This window comes from Dreissena polymorpha, chromosome 5, assembly GCF_020536995.1.
Source record: "Dreissena polymorpha isolate Duluth1 chromosome 5, UMN_Dpol_1.0, whole genome shotgun sequence".
Lineage (NCBI taxonomy): Eukaryota > Metazoa > Mollusca > Bivalvia > Myida > Dreissenidae > Dreissena > Dreissena polymorpha.
In genome coordinates this window covers 109,592,577-109,617,333 of record NC_068359.1, presented here as the reverse complement: position 1 = coordinate 109,617,333, position 24,757 = coordinate 109,592,577, and the positions used below count along the sequence as shown (strand labels likewise).

Genomic DNA, 24,757 nt, shown 5'->3' with positions numbered 1-24,757 from the left:
AACCTTAGAATAAGTAGGAACAAAGCAAATATCAATAAAGTAAAATTATAACCTTAAATCAAGAAGATTTATTTAGTATTTCCATAATTTGTATTTTCAAAGTCCGATGCTAAGTGACTTTACTGCGAAAATACTTTTCTTAATGTAGGCCTTTGGCTAGAAGTAACGTATTCGTGCAGTAAACTGAAATGCTGTTTTTGATTAATTGGTCGCAAATACCAACCACAATTCAAAAATATTAATTAATTAAATCAACAATGTATTAACCAAGTACATGTTACGTGTCGCAATTCTCCACGAAGTAAAGCGTGCAGTTTTTTTTCACAGAGAAACATGCCGCTTTTGTTGCTATTGTAAACGGTATCGTACGGCGACGTCTCCATTTATAACGAGCGACTTAAACGCACTGATACAAATGAGCAAATGATGGATGTTACTACAAAGTTAATGAGCGCAAATGAATTTTAACAACATTTCTTGATTTGTAAAGGGCGTTTTATTATTGAATTGATGTTTTTAGATGACGCTGCAAAGTATAAAACGTAACGCTTATTAAACACCATAACGACGAAGCGACATATAAACAGGTATTCTCTTTTTGATTGTAATACAATATTAAACAGATAGACGCACATTATCGGCCGGTTCAAAATTTTCATCAACTCTATATCCTTAATAACACTACCGGGGTTAAGTTGTATTATCATGATTTCTAGTCTAGTTTTTTTCTATCTACACAATAAGCATTTTCCGGTGTAAACAGTACAGACATAAAATGTAGACTTTATTTATTTTTTTTAACGTGTGCAATCAGTGTTGTTTGAAGAATAAAAAGTTTTATTATGTGAATAAGGACAGACCTTCAAAAAAAATGTATATATAAAAACGTGTGAAAATAAATGAAAGCAAAGTAGTACTTTGATAAACTGTTATCTGTCTATGTGAAATACATTGGGTGGGGTATTTTTTCCTAAATGGCGCTATTGTGACCGGTTTTTAGCGGGTTTGAGCGGCTTGCGAGTACCGTTCATCGGTCACGCTCTACATGACAGATCGATCGTCACGCTTGAAGAAGCATAATTGAATAATTTAATAATGCAAGCAGCTCGATATAGGTTGCAATATTTACCGTTAATTGTAAACCCCAATTTTCACGCCTAAAAAGGCGCTCAACTCAGTGCAAATGAATAAAGGCAAGCGGTCATTATCGTCTACAGCAAGTGAAGCATCTACGAATACAAGCTTGCTGGAGACATCAGTTTTTGAGAAAAGCGAGCTCTCTGCCAAAAGTAGTAACAAAACCAAAAGTGCTAAAGGAAAATCAAAACCGGACCCAAAAAAACAAAAAACCATGTCAACTTTCGTCACCAATACGAAAAACAAAAATCGCGATTCAAGTGAATTAACAATAGAAAAACGTCTTGAAGAAATTAGTAGCAAACTATCAAACGTCCTTACCAAAGATGACTCAATTTTTATAAAAGACATTAGTAAAGAAACCGTGGAGCAGCTTAAAGGCGGCCGAGTTGATGTTGGTATATTTTCCCAATTTTGTTGTGTCGCAAAAAAGTGATTATTAGTCGAAATGTGATGTTATTTATGTCAGATGTGCAAAAAATTTGGTCAAAATCGGTCAAGAAATGCCCAAATTCAGTACAAAGATACGGCTTTTCAATTTCTGTGCACGCACAGAAATGATCTAAATTTAAAAGACGCGCGGGTCACATGTAAAACCACGTGACCATTGCATCATTGTATACAAGCCATTTGCAATGGAGAAACCGCGTCTAGGTAGGCCTCCAACATTAACGCAATCAGCTCGTAAACGACAAAGAAAAGCATCGTACGACAAAAAGAAGGCCAGAACTATCGATCTGGGAAATTCGCTCGAGGCATGGACTCGCCTGAAGAATGAAAATAAATGCACAGACTCGGAGTTGGTGAAAATGCTCATCGCATCACATGCAAAAACAACCGTCTCGGCCAAAGAAAAGTACGTATAGATCTAGGTCTATAAACTATTAAAATTTTTACGTAGTTTTGTTTATCAAATTTTACTTCTTTATGAATTCGATAATTTGATAATAAGCAAGCAACTTGGTTTCCGATTGTTGTTACATCGAACATAACTGGTGCAGTACTTAAATTCGGACAGTATCATGTCCGAATTTATTGATCACTCATTTAGCTATGGAGCCAGATAAATGTATCAAGTTATCAAATTGTTTTCTTAACATTTAGTTTCACAAAATCAGCATGTAAACAAACTTTGTCACAAATATATGTGTAGATTACATTTGCACTGTTTTAAAGTTGAAATTAAAACATTGCCACATAATTGTGTTAATAAATGCCCGTACGCAGTCTTTTATACCTTTTAATACTGGTCATGCATCTTAATACTTATGTAAACTCTGCTCTTCACATAAATGAAACAATCATAACACTTATAAGGGTTTTCAACTTATTTTTTGTTCTTTTTATAAGTTATACATTATCCTTATGTGTATCTATTATATCACGGTAAGCTTGTGGAATAACCACACTGGTCAAGTGAATTGTCAGATGTTGCACAAGCAAGTGGCAGGTATGATTATAAAAGTGATAGATGTTGAATTTTAATAGCATTTTGCAGAGTTCTCTTACACAGCCTGCAAAATTTGCACAAGCCCGTAGGGTTTTGGCTAGTGAAAATCCATTCGAGCTAGTGGGAATTAAACAATTTATATTGTCGGGCTTGTAAGAAATTTTTCTTTTTATATATGTGTATAAAAATTTGGGCTATTACTTTAAAATCTGAATTTTGCACACTGCTAACATGAATTTTATCAAGTGAACATGCTGCTTTAGACATGGACCATGATAGGTGAGATTTGATAAAAAATATGAATTATGGAATTACAAACTTGTCTTATCAACACATAGCTCAGTTGGTAAGAGCTTCGTTTTATTATTCCAGGGGTTTTGGGTATGACCCTCTACCCAGCACCACACACAAGTGGTGATTGGTCTTTAAACTATTTATATTGCCATTTGCCCACTAGTAGGCACTACCTCTGAATAATGATCTAAGTAGGGCAGCAGTAAGTTTCTTGTATGAATATGTGTGTGTGTGTGTGGCACCTAGTGCATAATGCCTCAAGCGTTACACATCATAGAGAAAGTTTCCTTCCAGTAGAATTAAACCAGAACACCCTTGCACTCCAGATTTATAGGCTGTCTACCAATTACTCAGCTTACTGTACCAGCTAAATGGCATAAATGTTACAATTCTTCTTTACTGTTCATGTTGAAATACATTCTTTTTCAGTCCGAACAGAAGTGGGGAAAGAGCTTTCATAAGGTATACGATAATTCAAAAAATATAAATATATAAACATTTGCCTTGTTCATATGCTTCAGGCTTTACCCAAAACAAAACAGAAATCATATGCTTCAGGCTGTACCCAAAACCAAAACAGAAATCATAGTTTAATCATATTATCATGTAAATTGAAATATTTGGACATGTATAGAAATAAGTGCTTTAAGTTCTTTTCTGCAATTTTGCCAGAGTGAATAATCCAGATCCCCCGTCCAGTCCAGATGCAGGTGCCATCCGTGATAGTAAGGACGCAACTTTACAATTTGAGGAAGACCTTGACAGTTCCTTTGCACATATGTAAGCATTATATAACATAGTTTGTTGCAACTTAGCTGAAAGTATAGATAGAATTTTCTCTTTTAAAAGTAGCATTGAATAATTGTGCTTCCTTTTTTGACTGAGCACTAGTTGATGTAATATGGTTCTTTTTCATAATAAACATCACATGTTTTCTTTTAGATGGGAAGAAATAATCATAAGTAGTAGAACAAAAAGAGTTATTGGTCAAATCTGCATAAAGGGTGCATCTGCAACTAGATACGCATACACTTTCCTATAACTACTTTGGGATGAATATTGTAAACCTCATGAGTATCTTTTTGTGTATATAATCACATGTCATGTTTTGTTAATTTTACCTTAGTATATTATAAACCCTTTACTTGACATAACAGGGAATCAGTAGTAGTAGTAGTAGTAGTAGTAGTAGTAGTAGTAGTAGTAGTAGTAGTAGTAGTAGTGGTAGTGGTAATGTTAGTAGTAGTAACAGTAGTACTAGTAGTATTGGTTGTAGCAGTAGTAGTAGCAGTAGTGGTAGCAGTAGTAGTAGTACTGGAAGTGGTGGTGGTGGTGGTGGTGGTTGTAGTAGTAGTAGTAGGAGTAGTAGTAGTGGTAGTGGTTATGGTAGTAGTAATAGCAGAATTAGTAGTAGTATTGGTTGTAGCAGTAGAAGTAGCAGTAGTAGTAGTAGTAGTGGTGGTGGTAGTGGAGGTGGTAGTGGTGATGGTGGTGGTGGTGGTTGTAGTAGTAGTAGTTGCTGTTGTTGATGTTGTTGTTGATGTTGTAGTGTTTTTTTCTTGTTGTATTACTAGTAATTGTAGTCGTATTTGTGAAAGTAATAGTAGGAGTAGTAGTTATTGTTGTTGCAGTAATAATAGTAGTAGTAAATGTAGTCGTGGTAGTAGTTGTTGTAGTCGTAGTAGTGATGGTAGTGCTTGTAGTTATCTATTTAGTAGAGGAGTATAGGCAGGAATGGTGGTGGTTGTGGTGGAAGTAGCTGTAGTGTATTAATATAATAACCTTATTATACTCTTTCTTCTTACAAAAATAAATTATAATAATAATAATAAATGGTGGTTTGTTTTTCTTCAGATTTGTGATTGTGCGAAGACGGTGAAGTCTTGGGCAAGCCAGCCAGCATTGCGTTACGGCTCTTTTCTGGGCAATTTTATGCTCATGGCATCAACAATTTTGTCTGGCAACAACTATCAAAAAGTTGCACTGCTGGCCAAGTTCATAAATCTTGGTCTCCGTCATAGAACAACCTTCCAAAAGATCCAGGGACATTTTGTCGCTCCTACAGTTGAGCAGTACTGGAGTAATATTCAAGCCTCAGCCATTGAAGAGACCAGAGCAACAAATGTAGTCATTTCAGGTGTGTTACTTTGTTTCATGTCACTGTGTTTTTAATTTGTGTTAAATAATGTTTAGAAAAACAATAATGCCGAGTTATATGAACACTTTAAATGATCAAAGCGCTGAAGGCACTGTAGGTGTTCGCTGTTGTATAAGTTAAGATGCAACTCAGTTTTAAAAATTATGTAATAGCTTTTTATATTGCAAGTTTTAAATGAACACAACCCTTCAACATTTATGAAGAGTGTGTCTTAAAGCACAGGTCCAGATGTTGTTGTTTTTTAATCATTAATAAAAAATATAATTTAAGCTTCATTTTAGATTAAACAGGGCTTAATGCATATGCATTTATTGTCATCCCAGTACCAGAGACTCTTTAAATGAAAAACATTATACAATCAGAAATGTCGTCCTTGATCAGCTTGTGTGCATTGCTCAGGCTAATCAAAGCGCACAGGCTAATCAGTATGCACAGGCTAATCAGTGTGCACAGGCTAATCAGTGTGCACAGGCTAATCAGTGTGCACAGACTAATCAGTTTGCACAGGCTAATCAGTGTGCACAGGCTAATCTTATTTGACATCCATTAAGCCCCATTTTCCTTGAAAACAGCCAATATGTACAGATTTCAATGATAAACACTAGACTGGCCAATGTTGTCTTACAAGCTGTTAAACACTACTAGTCATATACACCCACTGCAGTGAACAGGCAGATGTGGTGGTTATCTTTCCCACCAGACGCTTCTAGCATAAATTTGTCGTCTGACAATTTTACTGAAACAGGCAGTGGTTGTCTTTCCATAGCGTAGTTAAGCAGTTAAGCACATACTTATTTGCAAAATTTGCTGTGTAACATTAGAGTGAGCGTAAGCTCATACTAAAAACTGATAGATGCCTTAACCTAGTGATCAATATGAATTGCATAGTTTACATTGTGTACATGTGTAATTAAAGGTGATGGACGCATGGGCAGCCCTGGCCATTGTGCTAAGTTCTGCACATACACCTGCATGAACCAGCAGCCAAAAGGGATCCTTGCCATGGAGGTGGTTGACAAAAGGGAATGCCAGCTTAAGGTATTTCAATCATGTGTGCCTTTTGTTTATACACAAGTTAACTACATTTTTAAAGAAAACTAATGTAGCATGTACAAAACCCTACCTGATCTGACATCAAATTGATGAGCATGCTGGCAGTGATATTATTAAAATAGTTAAGGGTAATCAATTTTTTGTCGAGACCGCTTGCGGTGAGCTCGAAATAGTTGTCACAATGGCGGTTCAGTGTAGGTGCGTCCGTCCGTCCCGCTAGGCGTCCGTCCGGATTATGCTTGTCAGGGCGTAACTCTGTCATTAATAGGCGGAATTTCAAATAACTTACCATAAATGTTCACAATAATGAGACAGCCTGTTATGCGCAAAAATTGTGTCGCTGTGAAAGGTCAAAATTAGGTAATATTTTGTTGTCCAACTCGTAACTTTGCCATACCTTGGTTGAGTTTGATATAACTTGGCACAAATGTAAAGCACAGTTATCTTTCTAAAAGGTAAAGGTCACACTAAGCCTTTCAAGGTCATAGTTCAAGATTGTGTTTTAATAGGCTTGTCCCGTCCATATCTGTGTAATAAATGGATGGATAAGTAGCGGGGTAGAAATATGATAGTTAAATCAGTAAATTCTGGCAATCATGCAAAAATCATGTAAGGTTTCTGATGGGTTGTGCATATTTACACATTTGCTATAACTAAGATATATTTTTCGTCAATTTATTTTGGTAAATATCATCATGCGAGATTTTTATATAAATACAGGACATGATAGCACACTTCAGACAACAATGACACAGATGGAATGTCTTGTGAGCGATACACTGTCTCACCGTGTTCACTGTCATAATCCGAAAGCTCCAGATAAATGACTATGCCAAAAGAGCAACAACACACTTTGTCCAAATTTCACTTCTTTTCATAACCTATTCACAGTCATCAGGCTCAATGTTGGCATTGGGCATCTAGTTATTAATAATTGTCTCGAGTAAAATAACTGAAACATGTATTGAAATGTTAAGGATACAGTGGTCAGTTACAAATAGCAAGATATTTTTACTTGTCATTATTCATTAGAAATCATTATTTTGGACAACCAATTGATGTCATCAACTTCCAAGTTTTGTTTTTTTTTACTTATAGTCTACAGTGATGGAAACATTTGCCTTCAAGAAAGCGTTTTCGGGGTTGTTGAAGGAGGGGGTGCAAGTGGTGGAGGTCGTAACTGATGCCCATTCTCAAATCTCGTCACTCATGAGTAAGTTTTTCTCTTCTTCCAATAGTATTTCTTACTTAAAATGTTTTTTTAGTTCTTTGATTGAAAGGAACACTTTTGTTGTTTGTTGTTAATTTTGCCACAAAAGCTGTAATGTGGAATTTACTTGCTGAAATGAATTGGCTGTTTACAACTGTTTGCATAATTTATAGTCTTTTGCAGAGAAAGAACATGGCAAGATTAAACATAGTTGGGGCATGTGGAATGGTGCGAAGAATCTCGGAAAAAAGCTATTTGCAGTAAGGCTTCAGCATATTTAATTTGTTTCAGATACATTTCTATTTTCTTATTCTTTATTTCTGAATTTCAATGATTATGTCCCCCTTTGAAGAAGAGGGGGTATATTGTTTGCACATGTCGGTCTGTCGGTCGGTCCGTCCGTCCACCAAATGGTTTCCGGATGATTACTCCAGAATGCTTACGCCTAGGATCATGACACTTCATAGGAACATTGATCATGACTGGCAGATGACCCCTATTGATTTTCAGGTCACTAGGTCAAAGGTCAAAGTGACTCGAAATAGTAAAATGGTTTCCGGATGATAACTCAAGAATGCTTACGCCCAGGATCATGAAACTTCATAGGTACACTGATCACGACTGGCAGATGACCCCTAATAATTTTCAGGTCACTAGGTCAAAGGTCAAGTCACAGTGACTCGAAACAGTAAAATGGTTTCCTGATGATAACTCAAGAATAATTAGGCCTAGGATCATGAAACTTCATAGGTACATTGATCATGACTGGCAGATGAATCCTATTGATTTTCAGGTCACTAGGTCAAAGGTCAAGGTCACAGTGACAAAAAATGTATTCACACAAGGGCTGCCACTACAACTGACAGCCCATATGGGGGGCATGCATGTTTTACAAACAGCCATTGTTTATTTGGATATTGAAAGAAATTATTCACCTAGGTTGTCGATCACATGTGAAGAATATAGACAGATAATAGTTCAAAGTTTGATTTTTTATATAATTGATATATGTTATATTTCGACCATAAGTATTAGCAGCTTCATACAAAATGTAACAGTAATAGATCTGTTTCAATGATAGCAGCATGATATGTGTAATTTTTGTGTTTGCACTTTATTGTTCTTATCAAAAACTTGCTTTGCTGAAGGTTGCTCAAGAGAGAGGGAATGAGTCGCTAAGACCATGGGTAGAGCCTGTTGTCAACCATTTCTACCATGCAGCAGAAACATGCGAAGGGGATGCTCTGAAACTAAGTGTAAGAATAGCTCAAGTTAATGACTACATTGGCACAAATACGAACTTAATATACTTTGAAAGTCTAACAGCCTGATAAGTTTTTGTACATGTTTTTTCTCGATTGTTTGCAATATGATCTTTTTTTTAGATGAAGATGGTAGCAGTCCTCAACCATACTGCCAATGTCCACAGATGGATACTCGGTGAATGTGACCATGAAGATCATGATGAGGATCAAGACAGGGGAAATAAGCAATGGCTGGATCCAACAGGACATGAGATAGTGGCCCTGGAGAAAGTTGTACGTGACACAAGATTCCTTGGAAATCTTCACCACTACACCACATGCCAGTATGTATCTGCTTCGTTATTAAAAGAGTGCTGAATAGGATTTTACTATCAGGAAATAAAGCAATTGAGTAAGAGTAATTGATTGGTGATTTGAAATAAATACATATATAGTGTTATTTGTTTCGCATATATCAAAGTACATACAAACATCATTCTGCTTTTTGTTTTTACTGCTTTCAGTTGATAAGAAAACCAACCAGCCTCAAAAGTTGTTTTGTACACTTAAATACAGTCTTGTGGCAGACATTTTAGAATATTTTTAGATACATTTACAGTGAAAGTTAATCAATATGTGTATTTGCTTTTAAGGGCAACATCAGAGCTTGAGTCATTCCACAACCACTTGTTAATGTATGCATCCATAAGACAGGCATACACGTAAGCATTTGATTTAATTTGTTATTTAAGTTGTACATTCTATTGTGTTGGAATTTATTGATGCGTTTGTTTTATATTTGTCAAAAAGATTCACAGGCAATGAACGTAATACTTTGAAGAATTAAAACAGTATTATTAGCTCGGCTGTTTTCGGAGGTATTGTCAAAGCCTCCTCGTCGCACCCCGTCGTACTAAAACCTTTACATTGGCTCTAAAATTAAAGTGTTTTCACCTTTAAAACTTCATATGTACATGAACCTTGATGCGTTCTACACGCCACAACCATTTTTGGGTCACTAGGTCAAGGTCACTTTGACCTCTAATATAAAACTTTAACTTTGCCTCTAACATCATAGTGCTGCCACCTTCAACTTTGAAACGTCATATGTACATGCACCTTGATGAGTTCTACACGCCACACCCAATTTTGGTTCACTAGGTCAAAGGTCAAGGTCACTGTGACCTCTAAAAAAATCTATAAAAAATATGTCAAGCTTTCGCAGCCGAGCGTGGCACCCGTTATGCGGTGCTCTTGTTTTCATCAAACTTTGATCAAATGTTCATCTCAATAGTGCTGTGGAGAAATTATGCCACCCTTGTGCTGGCTGCTCAATGTCAAAGGATTTTTTAAATGCCCGTTAAAAATAAAACGGGACGTATTATAGTTTCACCTTGGCGGCGGTGGGCTGCGTCCACAGCAGTGTCCGCTCTCTAATTCAAGTAGTTTTCATCCGATCTTCACCAAACTTGGTCAGAAGTTTTATCTAAACAATTTCTAGGTCAACTTTGGATATGAGTTATGCCGGGTAAAAACAAAGGTCACGGGGTCACTTAGTGCATTTCAAGCAATTAGCATGGTGTACGCTCTCTAATTGAAGTAGTTTTCATCCGATCTTCACCAAATTTGGTCAGAAGTTGTGTCTAGATGATATGTAGGTCAAGTTCAAATATGGGTCATGGTTAAGTTATAGAGTTGTCCAAAACCTCCAAACGCGCCTATCTTGTGACAGTTTGGCACTCTTCTTCACTCCTGAAGCAAAGGTGTAGCTGTTTATGTCCCCCACTCTGTACTGGGGGACATATTGTTTTTGCCCTGTCGGTTGGTTTGTTTATTAGTGTGCGTCAAACTTAAAAATTGGCCAAAACTTTTGCAATATTGAAGATAGCATCTTGATATTCGGCATGCATGTGTATATCACAGAGCTACACATTGTGAGTGATGAAAGGTCAAGGTCATCCTTCAAGGTCAAATATATGGGGGACGGTGTTTCACAAACAGATCTTGTTTTTTTTTCAAACATAACATTTTCTTCTATGTCTTCTTATTATTCTTGACAAGTATTATGTAATAAACAACAGTTGCATGATTTGCAAATTTACACTTGGAATGGTGGTGGTTATATTGCCACCACATAAAGCTGGGATTGGTTGGAGCTTTACTGGACTAACTGTCCAGTCCATTCATCGCCAATGTGTTCGCTAAATAAATCCTATACCCCTAAAAGGATTTTCATCAAACTTTGTTCAATGTTCACCTCAACAAGGTATGTGTATAATTAATGCCACCTTTTTATTGGCTCAATGTCAAGGTCCCTTGAGGGTCAAAGGCCAGTATTTCATGTTATGTCCATTCTCATTAAATGATTTTCTTCCCACTAGGCTCAATGTTCACATCAGCAAGGCAATGTGCATAACATATTTGGAATTTAAGCCAGCTAAAGGTCAAGTTTATCATTTATGGTTAAGTCACAAACGGTCAAATTTTAGACAGTCATATCTGCACTATAAATCCCATACCCATTGATGTATTTTTCAAACTTTGTAAATTGTTCTCATGGATAGAAAATGTGCATATTTTTGTCTTGTATTTTAATTGTATGCCTCATACACATTTGTGTCTAGTCAAGATTTAAATATGGTAGAAACTGAGGTAACAACGGTTAATTATTATGAAATTATGTAATACATCCTTAAAATAACAATGCTGCAAATTACCTTTTGTTTTCAAATATAAAAAGAGAATATTGTTTCCTAAAATAATTCTACAATTTCATTTCTGGTTGCCATTGTTATTGCTATTTTCAAGCAATATATATATTATGATATAATAAATATCAAATCTGATGAGTTTTGTCAATTAAGCCTACATCCTATATTTTTAATTCATTATAGTGCTTTGGATTCAGAGGATAACTAGTTAGTTTTAAATACTCATTTGCAACTTGCCAAGACTCACAGCTTCCTGAACTTTGGTTAATTCAATCCATTTTAGGTACATAAAATGTGCTGAAGTACTTGAAATTTGAAAAAAACAACATTTTAGTGATTTTATAATCACTAATCTGTTTCATGCTGGTGGATATACAATACATGTTGCTCAAAGTTATTCAATGCAAGCAAAACTGCTCGAGACACTTTTATCCATCTTCACTATTTAAACAAATCACAGCATGCATTTCAGCCATCTCTGTTACTTTGTTAACATTTTAACTTAATGATTTATTAAAATCATTATAATAACCTATTTAAGCAAAAACTACTGACATATTTGACAACGCATAGGCAGTGTATTTATTATACAAAATAGCAACGAATAAACACATTATATAAATGCAATGAACTGGTCTTTCACCAAGAAGGTTCATATGGAACATAGAATCCATCAGGATCAGGGAAGGTGTCTCGTATGGCCCAGGTGCAGCAGGAAGGCACTGGTCGCCTCACGCCCAATCCTAGCCGGCCATGGTGAATTAGGATGTACTGTCGATAGCCAGCATGTCGATATGACTTGTTTACATCCTTTTCTGATGCTGCATGCCTAGCAAAAACATCGTTCCTGTACAGCATCTGAGTGCGCAGGACACCAGCATCTAGGATCATTAGAAACATCTCCTAAAACGTTAATAACATGTTTAAACAAAAACTGTCATCAGAGGACAGCGCGCTCGACTATTCGAGTTCTTAACAGTATAATGTAGCCCATAATGGGGAAATTGCTCATATTCAATAAGGTCAAGGTAATATAGTCATAGTCTAAGTGGAAGAGGACCATAACTGAAACATATTGATCCATTATTGTTTAAAGAAGTTGTACTCTAAACAATTCTTAGTTCAGGTATATTTTCCACAATCTATTGAACATTTGTAGAGACATAAAACAAACTAATACATTTTATTTCAAGTTTCATAGCAATAGCGATGGTTGGAAAGTCCTTCAAAAATAAAATAAATGGTGTTTTTTTCCATGCCTTAAAAAAATATTTTGGGGGATGGTTTGGGTGGAGTCCAATGTGTTATGTCAGGTAAGTGTTGTTTTGTCAACGTATGAATCAAATATGATAATAAATAAAGAAGTTATGGCAATTTAATCAAAATTTATTAATTTGACCTTGAGAGTCATGGTCCTTTAAAGGTCAAGGTCAATTCAACTTGCGAAGTAAAGTACCATCAGGATAGTAATAAAGTTTTTAAAGAATGAAAGCAATAGCTTTGACACTTTAGGAATAAAGTGACCCTAAACACAAAACTTAACCAAATGTTCAATTTTCTAAGTGAAAAAAAGGGCCTTAATCCATACAAAATGCTTGATACAGTTGTCTGCTCTTGTTTATAGATTGTGGTCATGTTGGTAGAGAAGTATGCAAAATATAAAAGCAATATTTCAAGGGACATAGAAAATATTTGAGGTGATATGCAAATTTTAACATAGATCTATCAATAATGTGCAAATTCTAAGTAAAAAAGGACCATAAATCTAACAAAATGTTTGATACAGTTGTCTGTTCTTGTTAATAGATTGGTAAAGAAGTATGCAAAATATAAAAGCAATATGTCAACCACAATATATATTTCATATATTATAGTCGAGCTAAGAAATGCAAACATCAGGGTTATCAAGTAAAAAAATCTAATAAAACACACAAGTAGAACAAATGGTTACTAACTAAGTTATAAGTTATATATTCAAAGTTATATACGAACAAGAGATGTGTTTGTCAGAATCACAATCCCCCAACTACGCCGCTTTGAAGCCATATATTTGACCTTGAAGGATGACCTTGACCTTTCACCACTAAAAATGTGCAGCTCCATGAGATTTACATGCCACATATCATGTTGCTATCTTAATTATTGCAAAATTTATTGCCAAAGTTAATGTTTTCTGCAGGCGGACATGCTGACTGACTGACGGACAGTTCAACTGCTATATGCCACCATACCGGGATATACAAATGTTTCTGTACAAATAACTTACAGCATTTATGCTATGGCAAATTTCTGGGCGCATACCACAGCACACATGCTGCTGCACTGTCTCCATAGGCCTGCACCGTGTGCAGATACACCAGTCCGGAAAGTCGCCCCGGGGCGGTGTATAATGTGGACCAGCCTGCAGTTTGTCCGCAACGTCAAGGACGAGGAATGGCATCTTCTTTGAAATCTCCTTAAGGAGATCCTTCGCTTCTTTAACAGTGAATCGGTCAACCAAGGCCTTAAGTAAAGAAAACTTACATAGATTGGACACCAAAGTAAAGCTCTTGTACTTATACATACAGTACCAGTTAAACAGGTCAACTTTATAATAATGCTAATACCACTATTTGTGAAAATGTTTAATTTGTGGTTTTTAATATACTTTATAAAAAAAATATTGATTTTTTATGATGAAAGAAAACAATCCTGGCTAAGCTGAGAACAGGACCTTGAAAGTTTCCGCTAAAAAGTAGCTTTAAGCAATTGAATGTTTCTAGGATTTTGTACATCATAGTCCTCAAAAAATGTGTAATCTCAAAAGTAAAAATTACGAAAATTAAATAACTTACATCACATTGCTCCTTCTTTTGTTGGTGTGTCAGCTGCAACCTGGTAACATCGTTTGCTGACAAAGTGAAAGCCATCTTTGCCTTTGTTTTTCCCCGCTTTCCCATGGATCTCCCTCGACCAGATTCTTTACTTGGTCCTGGACGGGGTTCAAGCTGCCTATCGGCTCCTCGTACTCGTCCTTTTCCCCGACCACGTGAAGGAGGAACAAAATCATATGATTCTGTACTAGTAGACCCTGAGCCTTCACTCCGATTCGATGATATTGAGCTCTGTAAAAAAAATTGACATGTAAATACATGTATATTCAATTTGTTAAGTTTAATATATAACTGAAATCAAAGATAAAGCACTTTTATCAGCCATTGATCTGGGTCCAAACAAAGCAAAATAACTATTCCACCAAAAATCAACCAGATTAATAAACTGAAATATTTTACTTGAAAATCACAACAAGACAATTCAATGTTATTTGAGTTAGCAGTCATCATAATTAGCATTTTAAACCACTAGTCCATATAATTATGCATTAATAGAAACAGATAGAAAAATCCACAAGTCTGACTATATAAATTAATATTTTTTACTAGCTGGAACTAAATTCCACTAGCCACGGGCTGTCGGACTAGTGGTTAGCATGTAGACTGGGCTAGTAGTCCAAATAATAAGACTTGTCAAATAATTCTGGGATAATATATTTAGGATATGCAGGATACACACATCAATATACAGGAAAATGTAAGTATCCGGTGCTACTTTTGCAATATCTCGACCCCTAAGTGAATTATTGATTGTAAATGGTAAATTCAACCCATTTATGCCTGGTGGACTCTCTCATCCTTCTTAATTGGATTAATATGTTTTCAAAATTAGGGATGTCTAGTATATTTATTTTTATATTTATAATATTTCGTACAGAAATTCATTAAAGCAAACAGCGTAGACCTAGATGAGACGCCTCATGATGCGGCGTCTCATCTGGGTCTACGCTGTATGCCAAGGCCTTTTTTCTATTCGTTAGGCATAAATGGGTTAATAAAGTTGTGCTTTGAATGATAAATAATCATGTTATGATGAGTAATCATGTAATTACCCGTAAACAATGGAACAAGCAAACGGACAGGACTCGGCAAAGTTAAATAAACTTTCATCAAGCATGTTAAAAACTACAAATCGACTAGCTAAAGAAACTTCAGCATACAGTTTATTTAGTATTGACATACCTGTCGCGCCAGTCAAAAATCATAAAAAGCGACATTTAAAGTTATGGTAGCCAGAACTACAAATCGACCTTCTTGAATTCGCTCTGATATGAGATTTTTAATTTTATGCGATCAGCTTGCATTATCACTTTTTGCGAACATGATATTAAATACTCAATGATCCTCGTTTATCCATTAAGACTAAAACATTTTTATTCTCACGCACTTTGCTAGGGCTATTCGTAGACATAATTCGTGTGTTGTGTATCTTCTTTGTTTTGAAAAGCGCGGAAGTGGAAATCACGTGATATTGGCGCTCACGTGAACCAAAGCGTTAATACGTCACAGGTTAATAATAGTCTTGAGGATTCCGCTATGTACATGATAAGGTTTCGTATTTTTGATGCTTTTGGCATTTTTGGTACAGTTTTTGCAAAAATCAGTATGGAAGAGTTAAGCTTTAGAATGTATCAGACGAATACTGATCAATTCTGGTCAGTTGAGAACGCCAAATTGTTGTGAGAAATATCAACTCGACCGTCTTTAACCACGAAGAATTCGCAAACAGCACTGAACAGTATAGCCGGCGGAATAACATCAGAATAGCCGGTGTTCCACAGGACCAGGACGGCCAATCCTCGGTGTTTGTGACACAAAAAATCGTCGAGCTAGTAAATTCGCATCTGAAAATCCCAATTCAGCCTTATGACATAGAAATAGCGCACAGGCTCGGAAAGTTCAGACCCAACTCAAATCGGCCTGTAATTGTAAGGTTCGTGAGGAGAAAGACAAAAATTGATATTCTACAAAAGGCAAAATTATTCAAAGGGTCTGGAATTTATGTAAATGAAGACCTTACGAAATTAAATGCAGAGGTGTTGGCATCCGTGCGACTAAAGCAGCCTGACAACGTTGAAAAGTCGTGGTCGTTCGAAGGAAAAATATTTGCGTTGTTTAAAGGAAATCAAAATGCAACGCAAATTAAACACTCAGAGTTCAAAAACTGGTTGGAAAAGCCTTGGCTAAAAAAAACTGTACTCCGACTGTGTTGAAAACCCTGATGGTCAAAGATCCACGGTACCATCAAACCGTAAATAATTTGTAGAAACTGTGCATCTTGTTTATTTTTATTTTTTTTCTATCACATGCGTGTACCATCCGATTAAACAATGTGTATATATGTCCATGTAAGAAGTATGCTCCCATGATGTCTTTCAGAAATTATTACTAATTAATTGCGTGTAAATTAACAGATATATTTGGCAAATAATATATCATATACAATAATGTACATTAAAAAAATCATAATATACAATAATATACAATAACGTTAAATATTGTAAAATAAACATTAAATAAATGGAGTATGCTCCCACGATGTCTTTCAGAAATTAATACTAATCTATCGGGTAAAACTTAGCATGTAATTTAAATAATATACAATAATGTTTAAATATAATATCGATACATAACATACTGTGTCTTTCATTTCAAGTATAGCTACCTATCATGCTACGCACGTGCTTAAGAGCTTTCCTCTGCTAACACAGCTACGCCCCTTTCTAATAAAAAATATCATGGATATATGCAAATAAAATTTCACTTAAAGGCCTTAATATTTAACGTTTATGACATCTTTGATGGCAAAATTCTATTCACTTACAGAGGTTTGTTTTATCTTGATGTTGACTTATGTTTTTATCTTCGTTATAGGCTCTGAGTTTGTTTGCTTTTTAATACGGATCAGTGGGAATATTACCTGTCTATTTTACTTTTCTCTTGTTAAAGTAATCAAAACAAAACTTTACCTCAGTCATTTAAATAATAAATATAGTATAGAAATAATATTATAGTTAAAGATGCTGAACCAACATGAACTGATTATCAACGGCCACCGGAAAAACTTTGCGAAACCGAAATTTCGCAAACTTAAGTACCCTTTTTCTTAAAGATTTGCTACTTTGAGACATAGTATGCGATAAAAGTCTTATCGTTGATTAATAATTGGTTATTTTCACTCAAAAAACGCGTTTTCTTCACTATGAAATTTATAAGCAAAGTTGGGGTTCCCATGGGATTTTTGCATTTTCCCATGGGATTTTCGATTTTCCCATGGGATTTTTTCTCCCATGGGATTTTTTTTCTCCCATAATTTGCAAATGGGAGAAAAATCCCATGGGATTTTGAACATTTTAAAAAACGTGTTTTATTTGCGTTTGCAAGTATTTTAACGTTATTTAAGGACTGTATATTGGTTTTATGCCAATTATATATAAAAATATTTAGTAATAAAAAAATCCCATTTTAAAATGGGAGAAAAAAATCCCATGGGATTTTTTTCTTATTTTGAGAGATTTATTCATGAAACTTTCAGAAACATCATATTTTATGAAATGATGAACAACTACGATATTTTAATGCGTTTAGTCGTGTTTAAAAAAAAACAAAAAATCCCATGGGATTTTTAAATCCCATGGGATTTTTAAATCCCATGGGATTTTTTCTCCCATGGGATTTTTTTCCAATGGGATTTTTCAGTTTCGTAAGCCGAATAAGTTTCTTAATGCGAAAAACAACAATAAAGGAAATAATAATTATAATTTTGAATAATAAATTGAATAATATAAATAACATGAATATTTTTAAAATGAGTTACAATTAAAGGTTTATGCTAGTAGAACTTATCATTTCTTGTTCGAGCAGATGGTTGAGTCCAATTGGTGAGTATGCCAGCTTAGAACCAGTATAAATGCATCGCAGACAGACAACGCTGTCATACTGTACACACCGCTGAGTAACAATCTTTATTGCATTTCATTTTGCAACAGAAAATGAACTCCGTAGTATAATTGATCTTATATATGCCCTCTGCTTTTGAAAGCGTGCAACACATTAACATAACAATAAGTCCATGCCAAAAACTATGTGCAAATTCCATTCAAAGCTATATACACATTATAAAGGTCAGATGACCCGCGTCATGCGAAAATGGGTCTTATGTCATATGCGGCCGAAGTTGGTCCATCCTAGCTTGTCCAACCGCGCAGTCTGGTCAGGTACTACGCTGACTGATATATAAAGTCAAGCCATGATTCGTGGTCTCATATCCTAACTCGGTAGCTCCTGTGCGAAACTTTCACCGGAAACGACGGCACCGAGACGGGCGCTCGAACTTTGCGGATGCGCGTTATATGTTATATATAATAGCGCGATGTGTTTTTTCTTGCCTCAAATTAGTAAGCCCAATCAGCGTTTTATTGTGTTTTTTGCTTCTACTATTAACAAGAACTTCAACTGATACGAACATGAATTTTATTTTAATATGTTTATTTAATGCTCGGAAAACTCATTGTATATTTAGACTACTACTTATAAAACAAAGTCGGGTTTTCGGCATAAAAATTGTTATTCCAAACCAGATTTTACGCACTTTACTGTACAAAATACCGTTAGGGCCACCGTGGTTACTCATTAAAATCCAGAGGGCGAGAATGCGAGAACGCGAAAGTACGATGACGACAGTGCGACAATACGATGGCGACAATGCGTTCGTACGATTGCGAAAACGCGCTAGTACGATGACGACAATGCGACAGTGCGACAATACAATGGCGGCAGTGCGATAGTACGGGGGCGACAATGCGATAGTCATATCGTACTGTCGCCGTGGTATCATCGCAATGTCGCCATCGTTCTATCGCATTGTCGCCATCGTATTGTCGCACTGTCGCCATCTCATTTTCGAATTGCCGCCATCATACTATCGCGTTATCGCATTGGCACCATCGTACTATCGCACTGTCGGCTATCGCCATCGTATTGTCGCACTGTCGTCATCGTATTTTCGCACTGTCGTCATCGTATTATCGCACTATAGAACTGTAGTATTGTCGCCATCGTACTATCTCACTGTCGCCATCGTATTGTCGCACTGTCGTCATCGCACTGTCTGATTGTCGTCATCGTATTATCGCGTTCTCGCATTGTCGCCATCGTACTATCGCATTGTCGCCATCGTATTGTCACCCTGTCATCATCGTATTGTCACATTGTCGCCATCGTACTATCGCGTTCTCGCGTTCTCGCCCTCTGGATTGTAATGTGTAACCACGATGGCACTAACGGTATTCCGTAATACTGCTAAAGCACAGTATGATTAGGTCACTCCCAATGCTCAAATCTCTATGTCTATTTTAGTAACAACACATGTCTATGGAAGGATATTTAGGTAAAAGTTACATCATTCGTGGTGAATATTTACATTATGACCGATGCTTATTCTAATTTGCTTTATGACAATTCCAACATGCTTGTTGTCTATTCGTTTATACTTGATGATTGCTGCAACATTACATCATTCATGAATAATATTTACATTGTGCGTGATGTTTATTCTAACATGCTTCATGACAGTTCCAACATGCTTGTTCTCTATCGGTTATACTTGATGATTGTTTCAACATGCTTGGTGACTATCCAATGTTTGTGTGTTCATTATTCCTGAAACCAGTCATAATCGGTTTTGCCACTAAGCGTCATTAACAACGGCAGTTAGCAACAGGCAGTAAGCAGAATGCAAGTTACTAAATTATGACATCAGGTGGCGCGCATTTATTTTCCGTATGTTGAATAAATTACTTTTCGGAAAAAAAAGCGAAAACATCCGAATCATTTTGACTAGTAAACTGAATAAGCTGAATTAGTTCCCTTCGTTATATAATCTCCATTAAACTAAATACGTTCATTATTGCCATGAAGACCAGTAAGTTTACACAATGAATTGACTGCCGTGAATGTTTTTGATATTTGTAAGATGCAATTGGCACTCAAGAAATTATACATGCATTTTATTCAGAACATAACGGGGCTGATGTGTTGGAATTGTGGCCCTTCCCTAGTCCAAATAATTACAGTAGACGTAATCTACCGATGTGCATTGCATATCGACCTCATATTTATAAAGTAGCCCAAACCCCCATTGCCACAGACCTGTGCGTGAAACTTTCAGATTTCTCTAGTCTGTTTACCATGCTATAATTACAATTTCTATAAACACATATTTATCATTTTATGACTATATAATGTCTGTGGTATACAGAGAAACCTGAAAGTTACAAGTACTCGTGTCTAGTACTGTACAACTATTGTACTCCTCGTTGAGAAAACAACTACTTCATCTACATGTATTAAAATATCATAAAACATAATTTTCAATCAAGTTGGAAAAAATCAATAAATAAATGTCATATAAACAGGTTTGTCATGAACGTTGACGTCGCTCTTGGTTACCAGAAAAATTCCCACGCACGGATTTCAACCGTCATTGTTTACAATCAATTAAATGCATAAGTACTTGAATTTGTATAGTGTTTTTTAAAAGTGTCCAGCTACAGGTGGTTAGCGTGTGGCTATAATACTAGTTAGTGAAAACATATTTTGGAATGATAAGTAATCATATTATAACGAAAAATCAACTTTTCTTAAAAAAAATAAGTTAAATATATATTCAACAAGGTATCCAACTCGAAATCATCCGAAAACGGGATGCATCGTTTTAAACAGCCATTACTTCATCAATTTTGCAGCGATTTTCACGATCTTGGTCTTATTCAACGCAGAAATAAATTTCCTTTCTGGAAATGTATATGTCTTGCAATATTTTTACAAATACTGGGTCAACTTTTAAAAAATAACACGATACACAACTCGCGTGACCCAGCTGTGATCGATCAGACAGTATTCATGACTGAAATCTTCACGGGGAAATGGGCATTTTCCCTGCAAAGTTCACGAACCTCGATACCATAATTCAATAAAACGTATGAAAAAAAAAACATTCTTACCGTGCTTGCCGTAGAATTATGCATCAAAACTAACTGTCCAGCGCATTTTCAAACCTTTGTTTACATACATTTCAACCAACTGACATTTTAAACACAAGGGTGATTTCATTGCTCCAATGCGGAGTTGTGTCCTTACAACTGGAGATTTCATTCATAAATACGGTCTGATCGATAACAACTGGGTCAAGCGAATTATGTATAGCTTTATTTCTTAAAATTTGACCCAGCATGTGTAGAAATATAACAATATATATACATTTCCTAAAAGGAAATTCATTTCTGCGTTGAATAAGACCGGGTCATGAAAATCGCTGCAAAATTAATTTAGTAATGGCTGCTCAAAACGATGCACCCCGTTTTCGGATGATTTCGAGTTGGATACCTTGTTATATATAAAACGGTAGTGATTTTTTTTTATAGAAAATTTGATTTTTCGTTTTAATATGATTATTTATCATTCAAAAAGATGTTTTCACTAATTATTATCATAGCCACACGCTAACCACCTGTGTGTCCAGCACGTGTGCCGGGAGAACAGGGCTTAATGTATTTTTTGTTAAGCTCTATAATATTTATATCCAATCTGTATGAAAAAATGTCGGTGAACATTATTCCGGTGTTAATTTTTGAAAATATTGAGGCATTCGTTAATTATGGATCTAAAACGGAACATTAATCCGCAAAAAAAACACCGGGCATATTGCATATTAGATCGGACACATGAAATTATTTCGAAAGAAAGCAATAAGAGTTTCAATTCTACAAGAGTAAGTATCGCTGTGCACGATTACGCTCTTACTGCTCGTATATATTTGACTCTTGGCAAATACCTAGTGTTTTATTTTGCTTAATCTAAATTGTGTCATGCATCTATATGTACTTAAAGCAGCATGACCAACAGCTCTTTCATATGTGAAAGAGATTGACACGAAATACCTACCCATCTATAATAAAGTTTATATGTGCACTTCAATATTATAGTTTTAAAGCATTTATGTGGTGCAATATAAAAGTACTCTAGTAAATTTGAAATTATGTAATCGATTTCCTCTAAACATACATGCAAAGTTCCAGATAACTTTTTCAGCAAAATCTTGGTTTACACTCTATAATAATCCAGCCTTAAAGTCTATTATTAATTCTTTTTTTTCATGTAAATATAATTTTTGGCACATCCGCATTTAGGTTTATAGTCTAAGAAGAGCTAATGACAATTGCCGGTTTACAGCAGACTTTTTGCGATAAAAGGACCAGATAATGGAAAACGTTCGGCTTTTCGACTGTTGTAAAGATGGTCTGTTATTCATAATAACGTTAAAGTGCTGTTGATTTCATAATTGTAATGAGGGCCTAGACGAGTGGGAACTCATTGATAAAATGTTTACATTATATGCATTGATATTGAGTTTTACGCATGATCACACATTTTGAATTCTTATTTTATTTTTCCAATGTGTAACCGTACGCACAGAATTTAAGTCTACTTTTTTACTAAATTTAATTCAATTTTTTTACGACTTTAAGCGTCTTATCTGGAGCTCTGCATACATGCATTAGTAGCATATATTGAAATATATCCATAGACTTTCTTTGGTTATTGAAGGTAAATTACTGTACAAAAAATATGGTTAGTCATTAACCAAAAAAAAGTTAAGTCTACAAACACGCGGTTAATTTCGGTTCAGTAGCAAATATCTTACAAAGGTGCGCAACTTCTCCTATAACATAAAATTTCCGTTATACGCCGTAAATTTCCGTAGTCCTCCGTAGCATTTCGGAATGACTGTCAATTGACATCATTGTATCATGCATGATAGTATGTTGCTTTGTGCTTGGGTGAAACTCACATCTTACCATCGCGTTAATTTATTAAACGCATTAATATTTGATTTCATTATGCACTGCGCCTATTGCACAAGTCTCTCTGCACAAACCAACATACACATATGCAGCATGCAATTAACGAACAAGAATGTTGCATCTGTACACATGCATGATACCATTAAGCAGAATGTAAATAGACATTGGACATCAGGCAAGATGTAAGTGTCATCAAGCATGAAAGGTGTCTACATATTAATTGAAAGTACCATCAAGAATCATGACACAGTCACAAAGAAGGATGTAATTTTTACCTAAATACCCTTCCATATTTGTCGGCACTGTGTGTTTGCTTAATTTCACTGAAGAACGTCTACTGGTAAATCTTACAAAAAAAGTGATAAATAAGACTGAGTAGCAATTTTTTCGGCGTTGCTGTTTAACGTCAAATTTGGCCTTTCAACGAACTTCTTAAAAGCCCATTGAACTTTAATGAAGAAGTTTCCCGCTTGTAGGTCCGAATGAATTAAATCAAATTTTGCAATTGGCAATTTGATAGAAATCCCCATAAAACATTGCACATAGCTTTCTGAAATAAACAGGCCACATTGAACGCATTCACGATATCCAACAGCTCTCTTTGCAAAGACCTATCTAGTGTTTCTTGGCCGTGTAAGATCTATAATTAGAACATCGTCACCTAAACATCTACTAATAGAAGAGCATATTTTGGGGAAACAAATTCAATAAGAGTACAAAACGTCCACGATCAATAATGTGTAGTTTGTTAAAGATATCACGGCAGTAAAAACATAGCACTTTAAAGAGACCACAATCTGGTACATTTGGTCAATTGTTGCGTCCGTGGCGGACAATACATTTTTAAAAAGAAAGCGTACAAAAAGCAAACACAAAGTTCTTCGTAAGCTTGTTTTAATCTTAAAAACACATAATCGACAGTCATTCCAGTCAAATACAATACTAACAGTCAGCACTCTAGAGATCAAAAGTTGCGGATAAAAATATTTAATTCAGGGATATCAAGTGTATCAAGTTCGAATTCCGGAAAAAATAGCCGGTAGTCTGGGCATTAGGTCCCTTACAGGGATAAAAGGTAAATCCCCGCCCGAGCCGTAGCTAACTGATTTATTGTAGTCTTTCTAGTTGCAATTTCTGGTGAGTACAATGCGGAATATTACGGATATTGCAACATGTCGAAGATTTTCGGAAAGTAGCGAAGAGGTTTTCGTCAGTTAATATCATGTCCGTGCCGGCCGCTAACTTATCAAGAATCAATAAAAAAGAACCAGAAAAAATCGGTACCGATCGCCAAATTTCCGGAATTCCGATAAGCTTCAACAATAATTTGTTCTCAAATGATCGCGTACTCGAACGAATCTGTCCCTACGCCTCAAACTCCCTTTAAATATCTCATCGGACGCACATTGATCTCAAAATCTATCCTTGACGACTCAAATCATATTTCCTGAATAGTTTGGCCTATTGACGTCCCTGTAATTATAACAATGGTCTTTTGGATAAACACCGCTAAGTTGTTGCAATATAATAACCGTTTAAATAGTTACCGGTTTTCATTTAATAAAATGATTAAGTCATATTCGAGATTTCAGCGATTGCCAATATTTTGCTTTTGTTTCTCATAAGCATTGGTGCTTGGTATCTGCTATTGACTCCTATGTAGATTGCAAATATTACATACCCTTACAGCGGCCGAGCGCAGATATCTGCATTTGGCCGCTAAAAAGAAAAATCTTTGCGCCATTAATTTAATTCAAAATCAT

The 24,757-nt window shown here is 35.6% G+C and overlaps 2 protein-coding genes across 2 annotated transcripts; one reads left to right on the top strand and one right to left on the bottom strand.

The window, feature by feature from the left end:
* Positions 1–1,723: 1,723 nt before the first annotated feature.
* On the top strand, positions 1,724–8,924 carry LOC127831541 (uncharacterized). Its single transcript, XM_052356523.1, has 9 exons — positions 1,724–1,993; positions 3,311–3,343; positions 3,554–3,661; positions 4,736–5,018; positions 5,956–6,077; positions 7,191–7,305; positions 7,486–7,562; positions 8,451–8,558; positions 8,688–8,924. The coding sequence occupies exons 4-9, from the start codon at positions 4,814–4,816 to the stop codon at positions 8,922–8,924; spliced, it is 864 nt and encodes a 287-aa protein (XP_052212483.1). The 5' UTR covers positions 1,724–1,993; positions 3,311–3,343; positions 3,554–3,661; positions 4,736–4,813.
* A 2,891-nt stretch (positions 8,925–11,815) lies between these two features.
* On the bottom strand, positions 11,816–14,260 carry LOC127831936 (P2X purinoceptor 7-like). The gene is made up of 3 exons (XM_052357022.1): positions 14,092–14,260; positions 13,524–13,760; positions 11,816–12,160 (listed from the first exon to the last, which is right to left on the bottom strand). Exons 1-3 carry the CDS (start codon positions 14,194–14,196, stop codon positions 11,897–11,899), a joined length of 606 nt encoding a protein of 201 aa, XP_052212982.1. The 5' UTR covers positions 14,197–14,260; the 3' UTR covers positions 11,816–11,896.
* Between the last annotated feature and the right edge of the window lie 10,497 nt (positions 14,261–24,757).

What these genes read in the sequence shown, in the direction of transcription:
- LOC127831541 (XM_052356523.1), top strand. Translation starts at nt 4,814, where the DNA reads ATGCTCATGGCATCAACAATTTTGTCTGGCAACAACTATCAAAAAGTT. An exon ending in AAAGGGAATGCCAGCTTAAG is followed by an intron (nt 6,078 to 7,190) that starts GTATTTCAATCA and finishes TTTTACTTATAG; the next exon opens with TCTACAGTGATGGAAACATT. An exon ending in TCGGAAAAAAGCTATTTGCA is followed by an intron (nt 7,563 to 8,450) that starts GTAAGGCTTCAG and finishes GCTTTGCTGAAG; the next exon opens with GTTGCTCAAGAGAGAGGGAA.
- LOC127831936 (XM_052357022.1), bottom strand. Translation starts at nt 14,196, where the DNA reads ATGGGAAAGCGGGGAAAAACAAAGGCAAAGATGGCTTTCACTTTGTCA. An exon ending in AAAAGAAGGAGCAATGTGAT is followed by an intron (nt 13,761 to 14,091) that starts GTAAGTTATTTA and finishes TCTTTACTTAAG; the next exon opens with GCCTTGGTTGACCGATTCAC. An exon ending in TTTGCCATAGCATAAATGCT is followed by an intron (nt 12,161 to 13,523) that starts GTAAGTTATTTG and finishes TTAACGTTTTAG; the next exon opens with GAGATGTTTCTAATGATCCT.